The following is a 25947-nucleotide window of genomic DNA, read 5'->3' on the forward strand; positions in this document are numbered from 1 at the left end:
AAAAAAAAAAAAAAAAAAAAAAAAAAAAGAAAAAAATATATATGTATAAAATGTTACACAAAGAAAAATCTGTCCCACCCCTTCTCTTTTTCCCTGGTTTCCACTGCTCCTCAGCCCCAACTGGTAGCTTGTTATTGTTTTAGAGTTTCTTTTTGCATATACGAAAAAGTACACATACACAATCTTAATTTTCCTCCTTTTTAAAATATAAAAGGCAGATGCTATACCCACTGTTCTACAGCTTGCATGTTCTTTTCTTTTTTTGTTTGATGGATATATAGTGGTGATTTTTCCATATCAGTTTCTTAAATGTCTTCATTCTTTTTTACAGCTGCAGAATAATCCATTGCATAATTGTACCATCATTTGTTTAGAGTTACAGCACATTTTAAATTCCATTGGGAATTTTACCCTGAGTCACAAGTATCTAGTTGCATTATGGTAGTATTTAAAGGAGAGCTGGTATTGATACACTATTCTAAGTGCTTTAACCCTGCATTATCTCAGCTCATTTAATTGTCCAGCAGTCTTGGGAAGTAAGCATGATTGTTATCCCAATTTTACAGTTGAGAAAAGAGAGGCATGCAGGAAGAAATAACTTGCCCATCTCATTTTGAAATTAACTTTCTTAGATAAAATTGTGACCGCATTAATTTTGAAAAGTTAGTTGTTTAGCATAGGTGAAGTCAGCAAACTTTTTCAGTAAAGGGCCTGGCAGAAAATTGACTTTGCCAGTTGCTGCAGCCATTCAACTCTGCCTTCTAGCTTGAAAGCAGTCACAGACATTACATAAATGAATGAGCATGGCTGAGTGCCAATAAAACTTTATTTACTAAAGCAGGTAGCTGGCCAGATTTGCTAGTCCCTGCAGTAATTCAGCAGCACCTTAGTCTTGAAGTGCCCTATGAAAGCATCTAGTCCTGTGGCTGTGGCCGAGCCAGCCCAGCCAGCCCATAGGCGTCTTCTTGTTGCTTTTCTTTTTGCCAACAGGCACCGGGATTTCAGCTCTTTAATTGACTTCTTTAAACCTGCTCCCATCTGTTATTTTGTTCCTGTTTCTGTTATCCTTATCCATGAGTCATTGGGTAGAAGGGCCGTTTAACATGCTCTGCCTTCTCTGTCCTTGAAAATAAATGCACATATTCTCCATACTGTTGGCCACAGGAAACTAAAAACAATACATGTGAAGATAGAGTCCAGAATTCAGGTGCTTTTTTTCCTTTTATTATTATTATTTTTTGTTGTTGTTGTTGAGACAGAGTCTCGCTCGGTGGCCCAGGCTGGAGTGCAGTGGTGTGATCTGGGTTCACTGCAAGGTCAGCCTCCTGGGTTCACACCATTCTCCTGGCTCAGCCTCCTGAGTAGCTGGGACTACAGGTGCCCGCCACCACGCCTGGCTAATATTGTTGTATTTTTAGTAGAGACAGGGTTTCACCATGTTAGCCAGGATGGTCTCGATCTCCTGACCTTGTGATCTGCCCGCCTCAGCCTCCCAAAGTGCTGGGATTACAGGCTTGAGCCAATTCACCTGGCGCCCTCCACCTTTTTTTTTTTTTTTTTTTTGAGACTGAGTCTGGCTCTGTCGCCCAGGCTGGAGTGCAGTGGCCGGATCTCAGCTCACTGCAAGCTCCGCCTCCCGGGTTCCCGCCATTCTCCTGCCTCAGCCTCCCGAGTAGCTGGGACCACAGGCGCCCGCCACCTCGCCCGGCTAGTTTTTTGTATTTTTTAGTAGAGACGGGGTTTCACCGTGTTAGCCAGGATGGTCTCGATCTCCTGACCTTGTGATCCGCCCGTCTCAGCCTCCCAAAGTGCTGGGATTACAGGCTTGAGCCACCGCGCCCGGCTTTTTTTTTTTTTTTTTTTTGAGACAGAGTCTCATTCTGTCCCTCAGGCTGGAGTGCAGTGGCGCAATCTCGGCTCACTGCAACCTCCGCCTCCTGGGTTCAAGTAATTCTCATGCCTCAGCCTCCCTTGTAGCTGGGATTACAAGTGTACAATACCATGCCCACCTTTTCTTTTTTTTTTGGTATGTTTTAGTAGAGACGGGGTTTCACCATGTTGGCCAGGCTGGTCTCAAACTCCTGACCTCAAATGATCTCCCTGCCTCAGCCTCCCAAAGTGCTAGGATTATAGGCATGAGTGACCGTGCATGGTTTTAGGTGCCTTTTTGTATTGAGAACCTGGGGTTAGCACACATGTCCACCATTTTTCTTGATCAGTTTTGACCCATATGGAGCCAACGAGCTAAATATGGTTTCCCTTATCCACCTCACCTCTCATTGTGGATTTTTAATCAATCTGATCTAAACATGGAAAAGCAAATTTTACTTTCCACAGATGTGGAGGCTGTAGTGAAAACCAGAGAAGGTTCTCACCAAATGTGTGCAGCTCGGAAGAAAAAGGCTGCGGTCCTCATGTCCCTTTATTCATTTGGTGTCTCGGGGCTGTTGATGTTACAAGTCAGCTTCATTGCTTAATGTGATTGTGAGACTGCATATTTGCTTTGTGTGCATATTTTCAACTAGGTTAGTTTGTGAAATTAGTAATATTTCACCTGAAAGATTGAGAAATCAAAAACATTGCAGCTATAAAACTGGCATTTGGCCAGGCATGGTGGCCCACGCCTGTAATCCCAGCACTTTGGGAGGCTGAGGCAGGAGGATCACCTGAAGTTAGGAGTTGGAGACCAACCTGACCAACATGGTGAAAGCCTATCTCTACTAAAAATACAAAAATTAGCCAGGCATGGTGGCACGTGCCTGTAATCCTGGCTACTTCGGAGGCTGAGGCAGGAGAATTGCTTAAACTCAAAGAGGTGAGGGTTGCATGAGTTGAGATTGTACCATTATACTCTAGCCTGGGCGATACAGTGAGACTCTGTCTCAAAAATAAAATAAAAAAAGTCAAAAAACTGGCATTTTGCTAGAGTCAACCTGTATAATTTTAACGAAACAAACCAGTATTTCTGTTCTCAATTTTCAGAGTTTGGCAGGAAGATCAGTATTCAAACACCGCAGCAAGTCACACAGTGTTAGTCCTTGTCACTCAGAAAGCCTCTCTCCAGCGCCAAGGCCTGATTGAGCCCGCGTCTCTTCTCTTACAGGCATGACAGCAAGCGCGGTGGCGGCTTTGATCCTCATGACGTCCTCCATCATGTCGGTCGTGGGGTCCCTGTACCTGGCCTACATTCTGTACTTTGTGCTGAAGGAGTTCTGCATCATCTGCGTCGTCACGTACGTGCTGAACTTCCTTCTTCTCATTATCAACTACAAACGACTAGTTTACTTGAACGAGGCCTGGAAGCGGCAGCTGCAGCCCAAGCAGGACTGACGCCCGACAGACTCTGCCCTGACAGTCTCAAGCCCCTTTTCCATTCAGTTTATTTTGCAGCAGGTTTTTATATATTATATTATATATAGTATATATATAATATATATTGGAGCTATAAAACGGCATTTGGCCGGGCATGGTGGCCCATGCCTGTAATCCCAGGACTTTGGGAGGCCGAGGTGGGTGGATCACCTGAGGTTAGGAGTGGGAGACCATCCTGGCCAACATGGCCAATATATTTTATATATAGTATATATTATATATAATATTTTATATATAGTACATGTTACATATAGTAATATATTTTATATATTATATATATGTTTATATAGTTTATATATTATATATTTATATATTATATATGTTTTTTTATGTGTGTGTATATATATTATATTTTTTCAAAGCATATACTTCAAATCAGAACTGATGCACCATTCTTGCCTTACCGGAGCCCGTGAAGAGAGGGAGGAGACATTCCTTAAGGAAAGACTGTGCTCTGGGAGGGGGTAGGTGGCGTCATTTCGGGGTGTAAAGCCATGGAATGCTGATTTGTAGGCAGAGTTGTTTAAGGAGGTCTTGTCACACTCAGTGGCATCCGTTATGATAAAGCCAATGGACGTTTACACTCATCTGCCCATTTCTGTCAAGACCCTATGGCTGAGGTCAGAACGATGTCCTGGGAGAACCAGTTACCTCTAACCTTCCAGTTCAGACACTGCCAGCTTAACTATGTGGAAACTGGCTCACAGACCCTGCTAGGTGCTGCAGCATGACAGCGTTTCTATGAATTTGTTGGTACATGTGGGACTTTAGCTCATCCGAGGAGTCGAACAGCAGCTGTGAAAGTCTTCTACTCACTCTCTGTTGAGGCTGGCCCGGTTTGCTACACAAACACGGCGGCCCTAAACCATGGGGCTATTTCTGCAGATGCCCTCTGGAACCAGCAGCTCTGAACATGGTGGGGGTGTTGGAGCAGCAGTTTCTCCAAAGTCCACACATAGTTAAGGCTCTGAAAACAGCACGACGCACAGAAATGATTTCAGATGCTTTTCAGTAGCCACTTTCATGCCAACTCTTTATTTCCATACTAGAAAATCTTTTATTTCCACCTTGTGTTCCCTGCTAGCACAGATGACCATAAAACCCAGGCCAGAAACGTTCTGGTCTGCCATGAACAGTCCAAGAGGCACTTGTTCTGCTGCTGTAGGTCACCCTGACTCAGGGAGGAAGGGACACACAGGTGGTGTCAGTCTTGCTCAAATAAACGGGCTGTTTTCCAAACACTGTGACTTGGCTATTGAGTAGGGATACCTGGTTTCATTGGCAATCTTCCAGTATCTCTCTCGCAAAAGGAACGCTGCACTTTTTGGTTGTCTCTGCCTAGTGAAGACCCCCTTTTTATTCCCCAGCACTCTCAGCGGTGCTAAAAAAAAAAAAAAAAAAAAAAAGACACAAAGTGATTCAGATGACTTCTGATGGGTCAAGTTAGAACCACACTGGAGCCAAGGTAGGCACTACATAGAAATGTCTTGTTTTTTTTCTTTTGAGATGATCTCACTGTCCCCCAGGCTGGAATGTGGAGACACAATCATAGCTCCCTGTGGCCTCAACCTCCTGGGCTCAGTCGATCCTCTTGCCTCAGCCTCTCAAGCACCACCATGCCCGGCTAATTTTTTTTTTTTTTTTTTTAAGTAAAGACAAGATCTCATTATGTTTCCCAGGCTGGTCTCAAACTACTGGGCTCAAGCAATCTGCCCTCCTCAGCCTCCCCAAAGTGCTGGGATTATAAGCACGAGCTACCATGTTCAGCCAAATGTCCTCTTATAGTTTCAGGATGCTTGCTGTGAAGTGACAATTTATGGGTTGAAATATTTAAATACCACTGCTCTGCTCAAACACCCGGGTTCCCTGGTGTGTTAATTCCTCATTTTCTACTCTGTTAGGGGAAATACCCAAAACAGTGGCTGAGTGTGGTGGCTCATGCCTGTAATCCCAGCGCTTTGGGAGGCTGAGGCAGGTGGATCACCTGAGGTCAGGAGGTCGAGACCAGCCTGTCCAACATGAGGAAACTCCATCTCTACTAAAAATACAAAAAACAGGCCAGGCGCATTGGCTCATGCCCATAATCCCAGCACTTTGGGAGGCCAAGGCAGGCAGATCACAAGGTCAGGAGTTCAAGACAAGCCTGGACAATATGGTGAAACCTGGTTTCTACTAAAAATACACAAATTATCCGGGCATGGTGGTGGGCGCCTGTAGTCCCAGCTACTCAGGAGGTTGAGGCAGGAGAATTGCTTGAACCCAGGAGGCAGAGGTTGCAGTGAGCTGAGATTGTGACTGCACTCCAGCCTGGGCGACAGAGTGAGACTCCTTCCCCCCCCCCAAAAAAAAACACCAAAAGTTTATCTTTTAATTGCAAAATAAGGTTTACATGCTGGGTACCCAGCTGTCTGGTAACTGGGTCGGCAGAGAGCTGGGGGTATCTGGGACAGTTACCCTTCAAAACACTTGGGCCTTTCTGAAGAGATAGTGCCGAGTGGGAGCCAGGGTCCTGACCAACCACAGGTGCCTATGTGGGACCTACTGGTGGAGCTCAAAGCCTTCTGGGGCCAACGTCCAGCATGGCAGCACCCACCACTGGTGGTCATTAGGCCTGAGCTGAGCCTGGAGGGGAGCACAGCTGGCATCGAGCTATCAGGACTGTGCTCTCAGGACACTCTCCGTCCCCGGTGAGAGCACCAGTAAATGGAAATGTTAAATGGAAAGGAGGCCTTCCCCACCAAAAGGTTCAAGACTGTTTCTTCCATGAGTGAACACAGGCACCGCCAAGTACTTTGTCAAATGCAGCCCTTACAACACCCACAAGGTGGCGGCATTATCCCCACTGGACAGGCTTATGATAAGCTTAGGCGACTTGCCCATCGTGATGCAGCTCATTTTATTCTTTTTAAGACCGAGTCTCAGCCCACCATGGTGGCTCATGCCTGTAATCCTACCACTTTGGGAGGCCGAGGCGGGCGGATCACCTGAGGTTGGGAGTTCAAGCACAGCCTGTCCAACATGGAGAAACCAAACCCCGTCTCTACTAAAAATACAAAATTAGCTGGGTGTGATGGCGCTTGTCTCTAATCCCAGTTAATCGGGAGGCTGAGGCAGAATTGCTTGAACCCGGGAGGTGGAGGTTGCAGTGAGCTGAGATAGCGCCACTGCACTCCAGCTTGGGGAACAAGAGCAAAACTACATCTCAAAAAAAAAAAAGAAGTCTAACTCTATCAACCAAGCTGGAGTACAGGGTGTGATCTTAGCTCATTGCAACTTCCGTCTCCCAGATTCAATCGATTCTCATGCCTCAGTCTCCCAAGTGACTGGTACTACAGGCATGCACCACCACGCCTGGTTAATTTTGTATTTTTAGTAGAGACAGGGTTTCTCCATATTGGCCAGGCTGGTCTCAAACTCCTGACTTCAGGTGATCTGCCCACCTCGGCCTCTCAAAGTGCTGGGATTACAGGCGTGAGCCACTGCATCCAGCCCGCAGACCATTTCTTATCACATAAAGCCTCACGCCTCTCCACAAAACTGCCATCACGGATGTCCCCAGAAACCATTTATTGCAGGTGCCACGCAGAGGAGAGCTTCCTGTTCTCCTTTTCCCTTTCCCTCTTCCTTCTCACCTCATCTTTTTCATTCATTCATCCCTTTTCCACTCTCACTTTTAAGCTTTAACCTTTCAAAGGCCTGTCTTCCCCTGTAAGTAATATAATTCCCACCATTACCATATCCTTCTCCAACCCACCAAACTGCCATCCTGAGTTTACAGTAAGTCCATAAACTAAGAAATGGGACACATTCATTGCGAACATGGCAGCCCCTCATCTGTCCCCATGTGAGAACACAGATCTTATTCTCTTTGAAGACCAATTTTGTTTTTTAAAGGCAGGTCTCGCTCTGTTGCCCAGGCTCTCGTGCAGTGGTGCAATCACAGCTCACTGCAGCCTCCAACTCCTGTGCTCAGGTGATTCGCCTGCCTCAGCTTCCCAAGCAGCTGGGACTACAGGCACACACCACCATGCCTAGCTAATTTGTTTTTGTAGAGATGGGGTCTTGCTATGCTGAACAGGCTGGTTTTGAACTCCTGGCCTCAAGCGATCCTCCCACCCTGGCCTCCCAAAGTGCTGGGATTACAGGCATGAGCCACCATGCCCAGCCTGAAGACTTTTAAATGCTGCCTCATTCAAGATGCGTTGAAACAACCTGTATTCACTTTTGAGGTGAGTAATGTACAACAGCCTGAAATACCTTAAGCTTCTCAGGCTTTGTACCCTACTATGGAATAATGAGTGTTTCCCAAAAGTAAATCCATAATGAGGTCCCGTTTTTCCTTCCTCCTTGGCTACGAAATAGACAAGAACAAGGCAAGCTAGCCATTTCCGTCTCACCATAGCTGACTCTCCTGTCTGCTTTTTGACCACATTTGGGAGGCGGGGGCCTGACTGCTTTCCTGCTTCCTAAGCACAACTTACTTTTCCTACGAAATTCTCAACGCAACCTACATGGATTAAACCAGCTTCCCCACTGTTTCCAATATTCTTACAATCGAAATGGCCAGCATTGGCAAGGCAACCTGAAAAAATAAGGACGGGTACCTTATCCCATGAGCCAAACTGCCACTTACACTGTTCAGTCATGAAATCGGCAAAATTCCAGATGAGCTCTCCAACCACGTACTTTCTGCGTTTTTGATCCAGAACCACATGGTACTGCTCTAGCAGACTCTTCTGGTACTCTTCAGTGAACATCAGAGGCGGGTCCTGGCATTCAACGCAAAGAGAATAAGAGTCAGAACTGGCAGAATTGTAAAGTTAGATAAAAATAAAGATCCACTTGATAGTGACCAAAATATCTGTCCTCGCAGGGGGCTATAGTGACTGCAGGACTCACTGATGCTGGGGTAAAGACAGCCAGGGAATGATGTAACCCAGAATAAAAAAGGAGGTTTAAAGAAAAAGATAACCTTAATGAGCAACTGCTTTATTTATGAATGTAATTTGATACTCACTTTACATTACTTTTCTGCCTCTATCTGCTGGTACAATCTTAAAGCTAACCTACACTACCGGTAAAAATATGTCTTTGGGCCAGTTGCAGTGGTTCATACCTGTCATCCCAGCACTTTGGGAAGCTGAGGTAGGCGGACTGCTTGAGCCCAGGAGTTCAAGACCAGCCTGGGCAACACATCAAGACCCCATCTCTATGAAAAATACAAAAATTAGCCAAGCCTGGTGGCACACATCTGTGGTCCCAGCTACTTGGGAGGCTGAGGTGGGAGGACTGCTTGAGCCCTGGAGATCAAAGTGGCAGTGAGCTGTGTTCACACCACTGCACTCCAGCGTAGGTGACACAGTGAGACCTTGTCTCTAATATATATATGTATATTAATTAAATTAAATTAAACTAAACTAAACCGGGCTGGGCATGGTAGCTCAGGTCTCTAATCCCAGCACTTTTGGAGGTCGAGGCAGGAGGATCACTTGAGCCCGGAGTTCAAGACTAGTCTAGGCAACACAGTGAGACCCAGTCTCTACAAAAAGCCTAAATATTAGCCAGGCGTGGTGGCGCACGCCTGTGGTTCCAGGTACTTTGGGGGCTAAGGAGGGAGGATCGCTTGAGCTCAGGAGGGTGAGCAGTGAGCTGTGACTATGCCACTGCACTCCAGCCTGGGCAACAGAGTGAGGCTGTCTCAAAAACATTGTTTTTAATTAAACTAAATCAATTCAGTTATCCTAGTCATATATCAAGACTTCAATAGCCATGTGTAGCTAGTGTGTACCATTTCAGACAGTGCAAATGTAGAACATTTCCATCATTGCAAGAGTTTTTTGTTGTTGTTGTTTTGAAACAAGGTCTCACTCTGTCACCCAGGTGGGAGTACAGTGGTGCAATCATGGCTGCCTCGACCTACTGGGCTCAATCTTCCCACCTCAGCCTCCCAAGTAGCTTGAACTACAAGCACTCACAACAATGCCCAACTAATTTTAAATTTTTTGTAGAGATGGGGTCTGTGTTACGCAGACTGGTCTCAAACTCCTGGGTTCAAGAGATCCTCTGACCTTGGCCTCCCAAAGTGCTAGCATTCCAGGTGCGAGCCACCAGGCCCAGCACTGCAGAGGTTCTATCAGCACTGACCTAGACCCTCTCAAGAGTTTCTTAAGAGTTTAGAGCTGGGACTTGGCATGGTGGCTCATGCCTATAATCCGAGCACTTTGGGAGGCCAAGGCGGGTGGATCACTTGAGGTCAGAAGTTCAAGACCAGCCTGACCAACATGGTGAAACCTCATCTCTACTGAAAATACAAAATTAGGTAGGCATGGTGGTGCATGCCTGTAATCCCAGCTACTCGGGAGGCTGAGGCACGAGGATCGCTTGAACCTAGGAGGTGGAGGTATGTGAGCCAAGATTGCACCACCGCACTCCAGCCTGGGTGACAACAGCTAAACTATGTCGGGAAAAAAAAAAAAATTCAGAGCTGTTTACCTTTTCAAAAAGGATGAGCATGGCATTCTATAAGCACGATAAATTTAAGGGTGCAAACAAAACAGCACAGTCCACTGTGGGTGGCTATTCTCTGTGTGTCAACGGGAGTCCCAGGAGCTGTGACAAACAAGTGTGAGCTGGCTGGGGAGGGTACGAGGGGCTGGACACGGTTCAGGAATCCACATGAAAAAAATTACCTCACAAGACAAACCAACATATCTTTGGTGAGGAGGACAAAAAAATGAGATGGATTAAAAACATGGGGACAGGCCGGGCATGGTGGCTTATGCCTGGATTCCCAGTACTTTGGGAGTCCAAGGCAGGAGAATCACATGAGGCCAGGAGTTCCAGACCAGCCTGATAGCAAGAGTCCATCTTTACAAAAAAAATTAAAAATAGGCTGCCCATTGTGGTGATTCCTGTAGTCCCAGCTACTCAGGAGGCTGAGGCAGGGGAATCCCTTCAGCCCAGGAGTTTAAGGCTGTAGTGAGCTATGATGGCACCACTGCATCCCAGCCTGAGCAACACAACAAGACCCTGCAAAAAAAAAAAAAAAAAGAAAAAAAAAAGGAAAAGGTTAACGCAGTGGATCACGCCTATAATCCCAGCACTTTTGGAGGCCAAAGTGGGAAGACCAATTGAGTCCAGGAGTTCGAGACCAGCCTGGACAATATAGCAAGACCCTATCTCTAAAACAATAAAGACGAAGAAAAGGATCCTTTAGTTGGTGATTGTGGTGCCAACATGGGAATTCCAGGTAGAAGAAACAGCTCAAGCAAGAGCGAGAGAGCAAACAAGGGCAGTGGAAACAGATCAGTGGCCGGGAGTGAGGGGAGAAGAGGATGAAAACCCAGGAGAGAGCAGAGGACACTGAGTGTCCTGACCAGGGTTTAGGGCTTTGTCCTGTGGGCCTGGGGGAGCCAATGACAGGGCTCCCAAAATTGTCATCTGTGGCTGGCGCAGAGGCTCACACCTGTAATCTCAGCCCTTTGGGAAGCTGAGGCAGGAGATCACTTAAGCCCAGGAATCAAAACCAGCCTGGGCAACACAGCAAGACCCCGTCTCTACAAAAGTAAAAAAAATTAGCCAGGCATGTTGGCATGTGCCTATGGTCCCAGCTACTCAGGAGGCTGAGGTGGGAGGATCACTTGAGCCCAGGAGGTTAAGGCTGCAGTGAGCAGTGATTGCACCACCACACTCTAGCCTTAGTGACAGAGAGACCCAGTCTCAAAAACAAATACAAATCTGGATTTGCTAGAAAGACTACTTGGGCACAGGTGATAGGAGGCTGTCTGGAAACAAAGCCGGTAAGGAGGCCACCTCTGAGGACCAAGCAAAGGGGGCCGAGGCCTGGCTGCTGGCAGGAGAGAACGTGGGCAGGGCAGAGGGAGGAGAGCCCAAAGCTGAAGTGAGGGGAGCAGTGCAGTGGGCGCAGGGCAGGCCGGGGGAGGTGAGTGACATCTCTGCCTCGAGAGAACACACAAACAGAAAGCTCAACACCGCTTACCTGGTGAAACCCAACAATCGCTTCCGCTCCATACTCGCTCTGAATAATGGGCTTCTGATACGTCTTATACCAGCTCTCAAACTGGGTGGTAAGCTGCCGCTGAATCAACTCCAGGTGCCCGAAGTCATTATACCAAGAGTAGTAGCTGTTCACACACATCACGTCCACATATGGAGCCTAGGACCAGAGCGGGAGAGACCGTTCAGCACCCAGAAGACAGCATGACTCAGCACTCACACACTGTGGGGGCTTCTCTGACAGAGAAGGTAAGAAGGGGATGTAATCCCAGCACTCTGGGATGCTGAGGCAGGAGGATGGCTTGAGGCCAGGCGTTCGAGACCAGCCTGGGCAACACAGCAAGACCCCAGCTCTACAAAAAATAGTAGTAAGAAAATTAGCAGGGCATGGTGGCTCATGCCTGTAATTCCCGCACATTGGGAGGCCAAGGTGGGAGGATCGCTTGATCCCAGGAGTTCGAGACCAGCCTGGGCAACATCACAAGTCCCCATTTCTACTAAAAACAAAAACAAAACAAACAAAAAAAAAAACACCTAGAACGGGAAGAGCTGCCTCCTGGGGCTGAGAACATGCAAGTACACCAATTTAGATCCTGAAATTACCCTGCTCCATAGGCAGGAAACATGGTCACATAGTGGCCCAAAGGAGGCAGGCCTGTCACTCCCCGTTGATGCTCACGACATGCGCAGCTGGGAAGGGCTGTGAGAGGCACAGCAGCTGCCAACGCACAGTCCTCAGCCAAAGCCCAGGGCCCCCGCCACTGGAACTGTGTCCTCTCCAGGCAGCACTCCCATCACTGGGCTTCCCCTCACCTTGCCCTGGAGAAGCGTTCCCACCTGAGGGGCCGATGAAGTCGTTCTCACAGAGAATCTTTTGTTTTATTTTGGAGACATAGTCTCGCTCTGTCGCCCAAGCTAAAATGTTAGTGGTGCAATCTCAGCTCACTGCAACCTCTGCCTCCCATGATCAGGTGCTTCTTGTGCCTCAGCCTCCGGAGTAGCTAGGATTACAGGTGCGCACCACCACGCCTGGCTAGTTTTTTGTATTTTTGGTAGAAACGAGGTTTTACCAGTTGGCTGGGCTGGTCTTGAACTCCTGACCTCAAGTGATCCGCCTGCCTCAGCCTCCCAAAGTGCTGCGATGATAGATGTAAGCCACCATGCCCGGCTGTCACAGAGAATCTTGAGGCAGCTTTCACGAGGCAGCACTGTGGGCTGTAGAAGCCTTGCAAGAGTCCATCCTAGGAGCAGGGCAAGGAAGACTGAGTAGGACCACCCCCAGCTTCAGCAAAGCAGTGCTCACGGCTGAGCAGCAGAGGCTTCTGTGTCCAACTGGCTAGTTTCTAACGTGTCCTGAAAACATTTCTTTCTAGTAAAAATGCTGGCTGGGTGCGGTGGTTCACACCTGTAATCCCAGCACTTTGGGAGGCCGAGGTGTTGGATCCTGAGGTCAGGAGCTTGAGATCAGCCTGGCTAACATGGCAAAACCCCATCTCTACTAAAAAATACAAAAATTAGCCAGGTGTGGTGTTGTCCACTGTAATCCCATCTACTCAGGAGGCTGAGGCAGAATTGCTTGAACCCGGGAGGAGGAGGTTGCAGTGAGCTGAGATTGCGCCATTTCACTCAAGCCTGGGCAACAGAGCAAGACTCCATCTCAAAAAAAAAAGAATGTTAATGTCAGCCAGGCCCTGTGGCTCGTCCCTGTAATCCCAGCACTTTGGGAGGCCAAGGCAGGAGATCACTTGAGCTCAAGAGTTTGAGACCAGCCTGGGCAACATAGAGAGATCCCACCTCTACAAAAATAAATGTAAAATTAGGCAGGCATGGTGGTGAAAACCTGGAGTCCCAGAGACTCTGGAGGCTGAGGCAGGAGGATCACTTGGGCTCAGGAATTCAAGGCTGCAGTGAGCTGTGATCACACCACTGCACTCCAGCCAGGGCAACAGAGTAAGACCTTGCCTCTACACAAGAAAAAGGAAAACTTAGGTTCCAACCTTGGAGTTACTAAATCAGGATCTAAGAATGTAGAGATCTGGCATTTCATAAAAACTTCCCCTAGAGATTCTCATCAGCCAGGCGTGGACCAGATGAACTCTAAGCTCCCTTAAACCTTTGATGTTTTATGAGTCTATTACATTGAAGTGCAAAAAACGCTGAGTCCAAACTGAGCAAACAAATCCCATCTCCCTATGCCCAGCCTCACTGGATTGAGAAAGCCGCACTGCCTGGCCAGTAAGCAGGGGGAGAATTCTCATTAACCCAAAGACCATCTGTGAAAACAGACTGGATGTGGCTGGGCACAGTGGCCCACACCTGTAACCCCAGCCCTTTGGGAGGCTGAGGCAGGAGGATCACTTGAGCCCAGGAGTTCGAGACCAGCCTGGGCAACATGGCAAGACCCTGTCTCTATCATTTTAAGTAAAAAACAAAATGAAAAAAAACCCAGACTGGCAGCGCATGGTTCTTTCCAGATGTTCCAATGAGCAGGTTTCAGGACGAGCCTAGGCAAAGTCAGGGAGAAGTGGGACGGGGGCCCCCAGGCTCACCCCCTTGTCTGCTGCATAGTTGGATCTGGTCACAAAGGTCACAGGCCGGGAGGGGTCCAAAGCTTTGGTGTGAGCGATCGCCATCCTGTCCACAAAAGGCAGAAGACACAGTTTCTGTCAGTCCAGGAATGGCTCAGACACCCTCCCATCCTCTCTGTCCCATCTTCCCCCGCCAGAACACAACACGGGGCCAGGCAAGATGGCTCACACCCGTAATCCCAGCAGTTTGGGAGGCCGAGGCAGGTGGATCACCTGAGGTCAGGAATTCAAGATCAGCCTGGCCAACATGGTGAAACCCCTTCTCTACTACAAATACAAAAATTAGCCGGGCATGGTGGCGCGCATCTGTAACCCCAGCTACTTGGGAGGCTGAAGCACAAGAATCACTGGAACCCGGGAGGTGGAGGTTGCAGTGAGCTGAGATCGCGCCACTGCACTCCAGCCTGGTCCACAGAGCAAGACCCTGTCTCAAAACAAACAAACAAAAACAAAGGAAAAAAAAAAAAAAAAGCATGGAGCTGCTGCTTTCTTCCCTAACTGGATATGTATTTTAAGTAAGGGCACATGTTCCTCTAGTCCTAGACCAAGCTCTCTAACATCACTCTTTCTCCCCCCATCTCTGAATCCTATCCTCCCAGAGGAGTAGCCACCCTTCCAGGTACACAGAGGCGAGGTCACTGGGCTGAACACTGCTAAAAATGAGGTTGACTCCCTGAAACAGCTCTTGAACACAGGAGTGGATGGGTGCAGAATTGGGTGGGGTATTTATTAATGCATCAAGCAAACAGGGGCACTCCCTGGAAAGTAGGCATGGGGCTGGGTGCGAGGTGCTCAGCAGTAATCAAATCTAAGTCCACAGGTCCTGGGCAGTGGGAGTGGAGACGTATGCACAGAGAAATGGTGTAAGAGCTGGGCACGGTGGCTCACGCTTAGAATCCCAGCACTTTGGAGGCTTACTAGAGACCAGCATTTCAAGACCAGCCTGGGCAACATAGCAAGACCTTGTTTCTACAACAAATTTAAAAATTAGGGGCGGGCATGGTGGCTCATGACTGTAATCCCCCCAGGACTTTGGGAGGTTGAGGCAGATGGATCATGAGATCAAGAGTTTCAGACCAGCCTGGCCAACATGATGGAATTTCATCTCTACAAAAAATACAAAAAAAAACTAGCCAGACATGGTGGCACGCACCTGTAATGCCAGCTACACATGAAGCAGGAGAATTGCTTGAACCCAGGAGGTAGAGGTTGTAGTGAGCCGAAATCACACCACTGCTCTCCAGCCTGGGCAACAGAGCAAGACTCCATCTTGTGAAAAAAAAATTTAAACTTAGCCTGGCATGGCGGTGCACGCCTGTGGTCCCAGGTATTTGGGAGGCTGAGTGGGGAGGATCGCTTAAGCCCAGGAGGCCGAGGTGGCAATGAGCCGTGACTGCACCACTGCACTCCAGCCTGGGGAACAGCGAGACCCTGACTCTGAAAAACAAACAATGAAAGAAATGTTTCAAATGGAAGTGAGAAGTGGTGGCAGAAATTGGGCTCTGCTAGACAATAAACATAACTTGGACTGGAGAGTCAGGGACAGCCTCTTAGAAAAAACGGCCCGCAGGCCAGGCGCAGTGGCTCACACCTATAATCCCAGCACTTTGGGAGGCTGAGGGGGGCGGATCACCTGAGGTCGGGAGTTTGAGACCAGCCTGACCAACATGGAGAAACCCTGTCTCTACTAAAAATACAAAATTAGCCGGGCATAGTGGCACATGCCTGTAATCCCAGCTACTCGGGAGGCTGAGGCAGGAGAATTGCTTGAACCTGGAAGGCAGAAGTTGCCGTGAGCCAAGATGGCACCATTGCACTCCAGCCTGGGCAACAAGAGCAAAACTCTGTCTCAAAATAAAAAGAAGAAGAAGAAGAAATGGCCCTGATGCTGAGTAGAGTTAACCAGGAGGGATGAAAAGAAGAAAAACCCAACAGAAGAACCCATCTGTGCTCAGAGCTCCCAGCACCCGCCCAAGGCCTCCACAGTAGACTGGTTTTTTGTTTGTTTGTGTGTTTTTTTTTTTTTTTAAGAGACAGAATCTCACTCTGTAGCCCAGGCTGGAGTGCAATGACATGATCTAGGCTCACTGCAACCTCCGCCTCCCAGGTTCAAGCGATTCTCCTGCCTCAGTCTCCCAAGTAGCTGGGATTACAGGCACCCACCTATGCGCCTGGCTAATTTTTGTATTTTTAGTAGAGATGGGGTTTCAATATATCTGTTGGCCAGGCTGGTCTCAAACTCCTGACCTCAGGTGATCCACTCACCTTGGCCTCCCAAAGTGCTGGGATTACAGGCGTGCGCCACCACGCCCAGCCTAGACTGTTGTTGAAGCCTGTTTTCCTCCTTCCTCAGTTCATTTCTTCTTTTACGCCCTCCCCAATCATTGCTCTGCCCATCCAAAGGCTGTGGCTGGCACAGATCAGAACAGAACCCCCTACCTCAAGTTCCAAACCCACACTCTCCAACAGCCAGGCTCTCAGATGGGATGCTTCAAAGTCTTGGGACAGCCTGGCTGAACCTCTCCAGCCTGGGTGGCTCCCTCCAAATCCTGCCCCAGAAACTAGGCATCTCCTCTGGCCACCTCCCAAAGAAGCCTGTCTGGAAGCCTCAAACACCTGCTCCTGGAAGCCTGTACTCTTCCCCTTCCCTTCGCAACAAACGTCCTGTCCACCCAGTCCTGCTGAGCACACCCCTGTGGCCAGAGCTCTGAATTGTCCATGGCCCAGGCTGCGACAACTTCTCAGAGCCTTCTGCCTGCTGCAGACTTGGCTCAGCCCAAAGCACTGCATGAAATTGGGGTGTGCTGTATGAGTCAAGAAGCATTTCTACCACCTCTGCTGCCTCTACCGCAAGTGAAAAACCTACTCTGGACACTAAGTTAGAACTGCACGATTGTAAGGAAGAAAAGTGGGCCAGCAGTGGTTCACTCCTGTAATCCCTGCACTTTGGGAAGCTGAGGCAGGAGGATCACTAGAGGCCAGGAGTTCCAGGCCAGCCTGGCAAACATGGTGAAACCCAGTCTGTACTAAAAATACAAAAATTAGCCGGGCACAGTGGCTCCCACCTGTAATCCCAGCACTTGGGAGACCGAGGTAAGTGGATCTCCTGAGGTCAGGAGTCCAAGACCAGCCTGGCCCAACATAGTGAAACCCTGTTTCTACTGAAAAATGCAAAAGTTGGCCAGGCGCAGTGGCTCACGTCTGTAATCCCAGCACTTCGGGAGGCCGAGTTGGGCAGATCACGAGATCAGAGATCGAGACCACCCTGGTCAAAATGGTAAAACGCCATCTCTAGTAAAAATACAAAAATTAGCAGGGTGTGTTGGCGTGTGCCTGTAGTCCCAACTACTCAAGAGGCTGAGGCAAAAGAATCACTTGAACCTGGGAGGTGAAGGTTGCAGTGAGCCGAGATTGTGCCACTGCACTCCAGCCTGGCCACAGAGTGAGACTCCATCTCAACAACAACAACAAAAAAAGCAAAAGTCAGCGGGCGTGGTGGCCGATGCCTGTAATCCCAGCTACTCGGGAAGCTGAGGCTAGAGAATCGCTTGAACCCAGGAGGCAGAGGTTGCAGTTAGCTGAGATCATGCCCCTGCACTCCAGCCTGGGCAACAGAGGGAGACTCCATATCAAAAAACAAACAAAAAAAGCAAAAATTAGCTGAGTGTGATGACACACATCTATAATCCCAGCTACTTGGGAGGCTGAGGCAGGAGGATCACGTGAGCCTGGGAAGTCAAGGCTGCAGTGAGCCAACATTGCACCACTGCACTCTAACCTCAGCAACCAGAGTGAGAACCTGTTTCAAAAAAAAAAAAAAAAAAAAAAAAAAACCAGGCCAGGCACAGTGGCTCATGGGTGCCTGTAATCCTAGCTACTCAGGAGGCTAAGGCAGGAGAATCACTTGAACTCAGGAGGCAGAGGTTGTAGTGTGCCAAGATCACGCCACCGCACTCCAGCCTAGGCAACACAGTGAGACTCCATCTCAAAAATAAAAATAAATAAATAGAAAACCACAATGTGGGTGGGTATTTGGTCCCCTGAATGTCCAGGTATAGACGGCCTTCCCATTGGGCTGGACGGGAGGCTGATCTCAAACAGCACACGCCCACCCCAGCCAGCCGCCTGCCAGGGTCTCCTCCCCAATCTAGCCGAGGGCAGGCAGGGGGCACTCACTTCAAGTAGTAGCCGGCAGATTCTAGGTGGGACGCAGGCTCGTTGGCCACAGACCACATCACGATGGCGGGGTGGTTCTTGTCCCTGCGCACCACTTCCTCCATCACCCGCATGTGGTTCTGCAGGGACACGTTGTTGAAGAACTGCCTGCAGGCCAGGAGGGAAGGGACAGAGGGTCATGGTGCAGCCCACGGGCTGGGCAGGCGGAGCAGGTGCACAGCAGGAACTCACGGCAGTGCCAGGCCCACGCCAGGACACTCATCGATGACCACAATCCCATAGCGGTCACACATCTGCAGCACTTCCTCGGCGTAGGGGTAGTGGCTGGTGCGGAAGGCGTTGGCACCAAGCCAACGAAGCAGGTTGAAGTCCTTCACCAGCAGCGGCCAGTCGAAGCCCTTCCCTCGGATCTACGGGACAACAGAACTGAATGACCCGTCCCTGTCAAAGGTGCACTTTCTCCAAGAGCCAGGACCCTGGAGAGCCACCCCACGAGTCCCCTCTCCATTTGGAGCCATTTGCCTCATTGCCCTGAGCTGCCCTCAACTGCAGGACACAGGGAAGGTGAAAGTGGAGGGTGACCAGAAGCAGCCCCCACAAGGACCCAGGAGCCCCAACGCACGTCCGCATCCTCATGCTTGTTGACACCGTGGAAATAGAAAGGTTTCCCATTGATGAGGAACTGGCTTTTGGTGACATTCACAGTGCGGATCCCCACAGGGAGTGTGTAGAAGTCAGACACAGGCCCCAGTGATGTCTGTGCAGTCAGCCGCACCTACAACAACCAAAGCACCAGGTGTGAGCACCCCAACAGCCTAAACCCTCTGCCAGGAAGGCCCCTCGTGCACCCCAGTAGGTGCCCCTGGGCCTATAAGCAGAGATGCAGCAATCAGAGGCTCTGCCCTTCCCTGGCTGACCCTGGGGAAGTGCCCTTCAAAATGGGGCCTTCCCTGGGGCCTTCCCCTTGACCAGACAAGGAGGCTCATGCCGGGAGTTCTCACACTTTTGGAGGCTAAGGCAGGAGGATCACTTGAGTCCAGGAACTCAAGACCAGCCTGGCGACAGACTGCAACCCATCTCTATTAAAAAAAAATTTTTTTTTTGAGACCGTCTCACTCTGTCCCCCAGGCTAGACTGCAGTGGTGTGATCTCAGCTCACTGCACCCTCTGCCTCCTGAGTTCAAGCAATTCTCCTGCCTCAGCCTCCCAAGTAGCTGGAATTACAGGTGTGCACCACCATGCCCAGCAAATTGTCATATTTTTAGTAGAGATGGGGTTTCACTATGTTGGCCAGGCTGGTCTCAAACTCCTGGCCTCAAGTAATCCATCTGCCTCAGCCTCCCAAAATGTTGGGATTATAGGCATGAGCCACTATGGCCAGCCTACAAAATTTTTTTCTTTAATTAGCCAGGCATGGCGGCATGTGCCTGTAGTCCCAGCTACTCAGGAGACCAAGGTAGGAGGATTGCTGCAGGCTGAGAGCTCAAGGCTGCAGTAAGCTGTGATCAGGCCACTGCACTCCAGCCGGGGTGACAGAGTGAGACCATCTCAAAAACAAAACAACAACAACAAAAAAAACTGGGCCTCCCACCAAGGGTGAGAAACATCAGAAAGCTCAGAGGACCACGCTGCCCGTTCACCTGTCCTGGGCTCCTGCTGAAGCCAAGGTCACCAGATGTGGGCAAAAGACCTCCCTTGGGCAAGCCCCAAACCACCATTACCTCCAACGAGTACAGATAGGCGGGGCGTTTGTGCATCAGGTATGGCCACCAGAGCCTGGCACCCGGCACCTTCAGTTGGCCCTGGGTTCCTGTCCCGTTTGCCACGAGTTTGTTTTCTGCATCCAGAAGACGCACTTCCAACTCGAACAGGTTACTGCCCTTGACAGAGATCTGGTAATTCACCAGCCCTGTGAGAAACGAGAAAGACCAGTGCTGTGAGAGGGACACGACCTGAGTGGCACAAACGGGAGTGCCCTGCAGCCACCGCTGCCAGGCAGCCATTTGCTTCTGTTGCTTTTTTTAAAGTTAATTTTTTAATTATTTTTTTGAGATGGAGTCTCACTCTGTCCCCCGGGCTGGAAGCTTACTGCAACCTCCACCTTTGGGGTTCAGGTGATTCTCCTGCCTCAGCCTCCCAAGTACCTAGGATTATAGGCTTATATCACCATGCTTGGTGAATTTTTGTATCTTTAGTAGAGATGGGGTTTTGCCATACTGGCCAGGCTGCTCTAGAACCCCTGACCTTAGGTGATCCACCCACCTTGGCCTCCCGAAGTGCTGGGATTACAGGTGTGAGCCACCGCACCCAGTACTTTTTTTAATTGAAAATAAGATATTTTTTGGCCAGGCACAGTGGTCAGACCTGTAATCCCAACACTTGGGGAGGCTGAGGTGGGAGGATCGCTTGAGCCCAGGAGTTCAAGACCAGCCTGGGTTACACAGGGAAACCACTTCTTCCCTAAAAACACAAACAATCAGCCGGGCGTGCTGGTGCGTGCTTGCAGCCCCAGCAGCCCCAGCTACTTGGGAGGCTGAAGTGGGAGGACTGCTTGAGCTAGGAGTTCGGGGCTGCAGTGAGCTATGATCTTGAGGCAGGGTAGGTAGTCAAGAAGTGACTGTGCCCTTTGGACATGCCAGCCACGGCGTTGAGACACGTGACGTGTGAACACGCATGTACAGCTACTGCGCATGTGCAGCACCCAGAGGACAGCCCAGAACGTGCTTACAGTAACACCTCTTCCCAGCTCCTTAGGAATTCATCATGGAAGACTCCCAGAAAGGGAGTTTCCCCAGTAATAATCGGCGCTGTCTCATCCTTACCAGCAGCCTGTCCTGAATGCTGTGTCTCAGGGTGAACCGTGTGTTTTGCACTTCACTGTTTTTTTTGAGTTGGGGTGTCGCTCTGTCACCCAGGCTGGAGTGCAGTGTTGCAATCTCAGCTCACTGCAACCTCCATCTCCCGGGTTCAAGCAATTCTCCCATCTCAACCTCCTGAGTAGCGGGATTGCAGGCTCACACCACAATGCCCAGCTAATGTTGGCTAGGCTGGTTTGAACTTCTGAACTCAAGTGATCCACCCGCCTCGGCCTCCAAAAGTGCTGGGATGACAGGCATGAGCCACTGCACCCAGGCTATTCTAAACTTTACTTCCAAAATACTTTTCCTGGGCAATAAATTGCTCTATGCTCCATCGCCTTGGCTGTGTGATTCTTCTTTCAATTCTTTTTTATTTATTTATTTTTTCAGACAGGGTCTCACTATGTTGCCCAGGCTGGTCTCGAACTTTGCAGCTCAAGCAATCTGCCTACCTTGGACTCCCAAAGTGCTGGGATGACAGGCATTAGCCACCACACCCAGCCTAAATTCTTTTAAACTTAGAACTGCGGCCCCACAACAGCTGTCAGTAGTCTCACCACTGAACTCTAGCCTGGGCCACAGTGCAAGGCCTCATCTCAGAAAGAGAAAAAGACCTATTTTTAAAAAAGAAAAAACTTAAAACAAAGATTTTTCTTAAATACAGGATATCCCAGGCCAGGTGTGGTGGCTCACACCTGTAATCCCAGCATTTTGGGAGGCTGAGGCACGTGGATCCAGAAGTCAGGAGTTCGAACCAGCCTGGCCAACATGGTGAAACCCTGTTTCTATTAAAAATACAAAAATTAGCTGGGCATGGTGGCACACGCCTGAGGTCCCAGCTGCTCAGGAGGCTGAGGCAGGAAAATTGCTTGAACCTGGGAGGCAGAGGTTGCTGAGCCAAGATCATGCCACCACACTCCATCCTGGGCAACAGAGCAAGACTCCATCTCAAAAAACAAACAAACAAACAAACAAAACAAAAACAAAAACAAAAAAAGCACACAGTGTATCCCAGCTGGGTGAGGTGGCTCACATCTGTAATCCTTGCACTTTGGCAGGTTGAGAAGGGTGGATCACCTGAGGTTAGGAGTTCAAGACCAATCAGGCCAACATGATTTAGTAGAGGGTTTAGTAGAAACCCTGTCTCTACTAAAAAAAAATACAAAAATTATCCAGGCCTGGTGGCGGATGCCTGTAATCCCAGCTACTCGGGGGGTTGACGCAGGAGAATCACTTGAACCCAGGAGGCAGAGTTTGCAGTGGGCCGAGATCGCACCATTGCCCTCCAGCCTGGCGACAGAGAGAGACTCCATCTCAAAAAACAAAAAGAGAGAGAGAGAGAGAGAGAGAGAGAAAGACAGGGTCTCCCTCTGTTGCCCAGACCAGAGTGCAGTGGCATGGTCATAGCTCACTGCACCCAGGCTCAAGTGATTCTCCTGCCTCAGCAGCTGGGACTACCAGTATGCATCACCATGCCTGGCTAATTTTTTAATTTTTTGTGGTGATGGCCTCGCTATGTTGCTCAGGCTGATCTTGAACTACTGGCCTCAAGTGATCCTTCTACCAGGGCCTTCTTGCAAAGTGCTGGATGACAGGTGTGAGCCACCGTGCCCGGCCCCCCGAAGCTGCCTGTTCCTTGAACATGATGTGTAGCAAGGGGAGCTGGAGTGAGAGCAGCACAGTGGCGAAGGGACACGACTGCCACCCTGAGCTGTGTGACGTTAGGCCAGACCCCTCTTCTCCAAGGGAGGTCAACCACACGGGTGATTTCGGGAGCCCGTGCCCACTCAGACAGCCTGGAATTTAGCTTTGTAGGTGGATGGGAACCTGTGAGGGTTTAGAGATGCTGGGAGCACCTTTTTCCTGGGAGAGCTTTCCAAACAGGGAACAAACAGAGCCACCCTGGGCCCCGCTGAGGGAGGATCCTACCAAAAGCCCTCACCACTGTCGTGCTCCACGCCGGTGGTGACAGTGATGTCATCGATGTAGGCGGTGGGTGTCGTGTACAGAAGCACAGACCGCTGCAGTCCCGCGTAGTTGAAGAAGTCAAAGTATATGTTCTGGACAAAGTAACCCTTGGGATAGCTAGAGTGGGAGGACTGTGGTTCGCTGGGCCCTTACCCTGGGTCCCTTGACCTCAGCTCACATGCCTTCCCAGCCTCCCCAGATCCAGGGCCTCCACTCTGCAAAGGCCACCCTGTCCCTAGCAGGAAGACCATGGAGTGGGGCGGGAAGGTGGTGCGTGCAATGAAAGCAGGATGGTACCCACTTGGAGGTGTCGTTCTTGTATTGGATGGTCCCTGGTGGCAGGGTGGTGGGGGTGAGTGTGTTGTTGATGGCGATAGTGATACGGAGCTGGGAGGACAGGGGCCCCACCTGGACCAGGTTACTGATGTCGGCCTCAAAGGGGAGGTAGCCCCCCTCATGCTCTAGCGTGTCGACCCCATTCACCCACTGCAGACACAGGAGACATGGGGAGGGGGTGGCAGGTCAGGGCATGAGGAGGGGCCCTGCTATCAGGCACTCCCTCATATAACCTGCAGCATGGGGCTCTGGGGCCTGCCCACCAGACAGGAAGAATGGCATTCCAATGGGGTAGATCAGGCCACCTCACCATCCCACCCTGGCAGACAGGCTGTGGGTGGCAGCTGGGGGTCCCATGCCGTGCAACAGCCGTGCCCACCCACCCTGCCTGCTCCTGACCGCACTGACCACGATGGCATAGGCGTGGGCACTGCCAATCCTCAGCACCACTCTTGTGCTCAGGTCCTGGGTCCATCGCTCTGGCAGGATCACCTCCCGTTCATACCACACCCAGCCGACAAAATCCTACAGACGCCAGTCCTGGCTGATGTCGTTGAAACTGGAGGGAACCGGCATGTCCAGGGTGGGGCCTGACTGTGGAGAGAAGGGCCGGGCTCAGCTCCTAGGCCCCCAAAGGGATCCGGGACCAGTGTGCTGCACAGCTGTGTCCCAGGCTTAGTGCAAAAGCCCTGACACATTGTGAGGACTCTTGGCGGAACAGACAGATAACTTGCTGATAACAGGTCAATTGCCAGGGCGGTTCGTGCACCTGGGCCAGGGGAGCCAGGAGTTCCTCCTCGGAATGGGTGGGGCCCAATATCTCCTGAGACAGGAGCGAGCCCAGGGCCACATCCCAGCCAGAGGCAAGAAGGTTCAGACCCGTGACTAAGAGGCAGATGGCCCACTGCCTGTCACAGGGAGGAAGGCTGGTTGGGGGGATGGGGGGAACTTTGCTTAGGACACTGTGAGTGGGGCGCACACTGGCACCCAGCCCCCTCCTCTCTCCCTCCTGTACTGAATGCTGCAAAGTCGGAAAAAGAGGATATAGACCTCACCGGGTCCCACTTCTCTGCTGACCACATCCAAGTCAGGAGGGGAACAGGGGTCGCGTCCTTGGCCTGATGTCAGGTCCTGTCCTCTATCTGAACCATGAAAACCAAAGGACCTTCCCTCCTCAGCAGAGCTGACTTCAGGATGTCTAAACTGTCCCCTCCTCCCGATCCCCGGGCCCAGTTCTGTGCAGCGCCTGTCGCTCTGGTCTGACAAGTGTCTGGGTGGCTCATGACTGTAATCAGCGCTTTGGGAGGTCAACGTGGGAGGATGGCTTGAGGCCAGGAGTTTGAGACCAGCCTGGGTAACGGAGTGAGTATTTATTTATTTATTTATTTATTTATTGAGACAGAGTCTGCTCTGTTGCCAGGCTGGAGTACAGTGGCAGGATCTCGGACTCATTGCAAGCTCCGCCTCCCCAGTTCATGCCATTCTCCTGCCTCAGCATCCCTAGTAGCTGGGACTACAGGCGCCCGCCACCACACCCAGATAATTTTTTTGTATTTTTAGTAGAGACGGGGTTTCACCATGTTAGCCAGGATGGTTTTGATCTCCTACCTTGTAATCCACCCGCCTCGACCTCCCAAAGTGCTGGGATTACAGGCGTGAGCCACCACACTCGGCTAATTTTTATATTTTTAGTAGAGACGAGGTTTCACCATGTTATGTTGGCCAGCCTGGTCTCAAACTCCTGGCCTCAGGTGATTCACCCGCCTCCGCCTCCCAAAGTGCTGTGATGACAGGCGTGAGCCACCGAGCCTGGATAAGGTTGTGTGTGTGTGTGTGTGTGTGTGTGTGTGTGTGTGTTTTCACTTAGCTAGGCGTGGTGGCCCCAGCTAAACTGCAAAGCTGGGGCGGGAGAACTGCTGGAGCTCAGAAGTTAGGATGGCGCCACTCCCCTCCAGCCTGGGAGACAGGGGCAAATCCAATCTCAAAAAAAATTTTTTTAATTAAAAATAAATATTAAAAGGAAGGACACTGCCCAAGCTCAGCCTTCGCCTCGGGAAGGGGCTGGGCAGGAGCCTTTTCTCCTCCTCCTGCCTCCTCCACCCCGGCCCTCCAGGGTGCTCCCGTTCCCACGTCCCCCAACCCCACGCCCCCTAAGCCCGTTGACCTTTAACCTCCTGCGGGCTCCCAGCTCCGGGAAGCCCAGGGGAAGGAGCCTGCGGGGGGGGCCCGGGCTCCCCCACTCCCACCGCCGGGCTTCCGGGCGCCTCCAGGCCCTGCCCCCAGATCGCACCTCCCGCAGCGGCCGCCGGTACCACTGCTCCTCGAAGCCCCGGCGTCGGTTGTGGGAGAAGTCAGCGCGGAAGCACCAGAGGCCGTCCAGCTCCTTGCGCTCCCGCGACGGGGTCTCCCGGGGGTACAGCATCCCGCCCTGCAGCGCCAGCGCGCAGCCCCACAACAGCGGCCCGAGCGCCGCCCAGGCCACCGCCGTCCTCCGGGCCATGCTTCCCGCTCTCCCGCTCGGCCACCATCTGCGGGGTTAAGAGCAGCGCAGGAGGTGCTCCTAGGGCGGGTCGGGAGACACGGGCAGGTGGCGTGACGCCCCCGAGGCCATCGGCGCAATCTTGGTTCAGGAC

General features: G+C 50.6%; 2 protein-coding genes and 1 pseudogene across 4 annotated transcripts; 1 reads left to right on the forward strand and 2 right to left on the reverse strand.

Annotated features, from left to right (window-relative positions):
* Positions 1 to 3348, forward strand: part of LOC112620582 — a 28941-nt pseudogene extending 25593 nt beyond the window's left edge.
* Positions 3349 to 4377: 1029 nt separating this feature from the next.
* Positions 4378 to 25947, reverse strand: LOC112620249 (beta-glucuronidase-like). 3 transcript variants are annotated; one of them, XM_025378571.1, is made up of 12 exons: positions 25605 to 25861; positions 23723 to 23908; positions 23280 to 23464; positions 22953 to 23095; positions 19874 to 20061; positions 18775 to 18927; positions 18384 to 18562; positions 18153 to 18299; positions 13938 to 14022; positions 11372 to 11548; positions 8006 to 8141; positions 4392 to 4753 (listed from the first exon to the last, which is right to left on the reverse strand). In XM_025378571.1, exons 5-12 carry the CDS (start codon positions 19907 to 19909, stop codon positions 4587 to 4589), a joined length of 1080 nt encoding a protein of 359 aa, XP_025234356.1. In that variant the 5' UTR covers positions 19910 to 20061; positions 22953 to 23095; positions 23280 to 23464; positions 23723 to 23908; positions 25605 to 25861; the 3' UTR covers positions 4392 to 4586. The 3 variants fall into 3 exon arrangements, with proteins under 3 accessions (XP_025234354.1, XP_025234355.1, XP_025234356.1); XM_025378569.1 differs by lacking the exon at positions 23280 to 23464 and having other exon boundaries at positions 4378 to 4753; positions 25605 to 25947; XM_025378570.1 differs by lacking the exons at positions 22953 to 23095; positions 23280 to 23464 and having other exon boundaries at positions 4378 to 4753; positions 25605 to 25947.
* LOC112620263 lies at positions 25190 to 25851 on the reverse strand. The gene has a single exon (XM_025378580.1). The coding sequence runs from the start codon at positions 25812 to 25814 to the stop codon at positions 25353 to 25355; it is 462 nt and encodes a 153-aa protein (XP_025234365.1). The 5' UTR covers positions 25815 to 25851; the 3' UTR covers positions 25190 to 25352.

The sequence above is a fragment of the Theropithecus gelada genome, chromosome 3 (assembly GCF_003255815.1).
Source record: "Theropithecus gelada isolate Dixy chromosome 3, Tgel_1.0, whole genome shotgun sequence".
Taxonomy (NCBI): domain Eukaryota; kingdom Metazoa; phylum Chordata; class Mammalia; order Primates; family Cercopithecidae; genus Theropithecus; species Theropithecus gelada.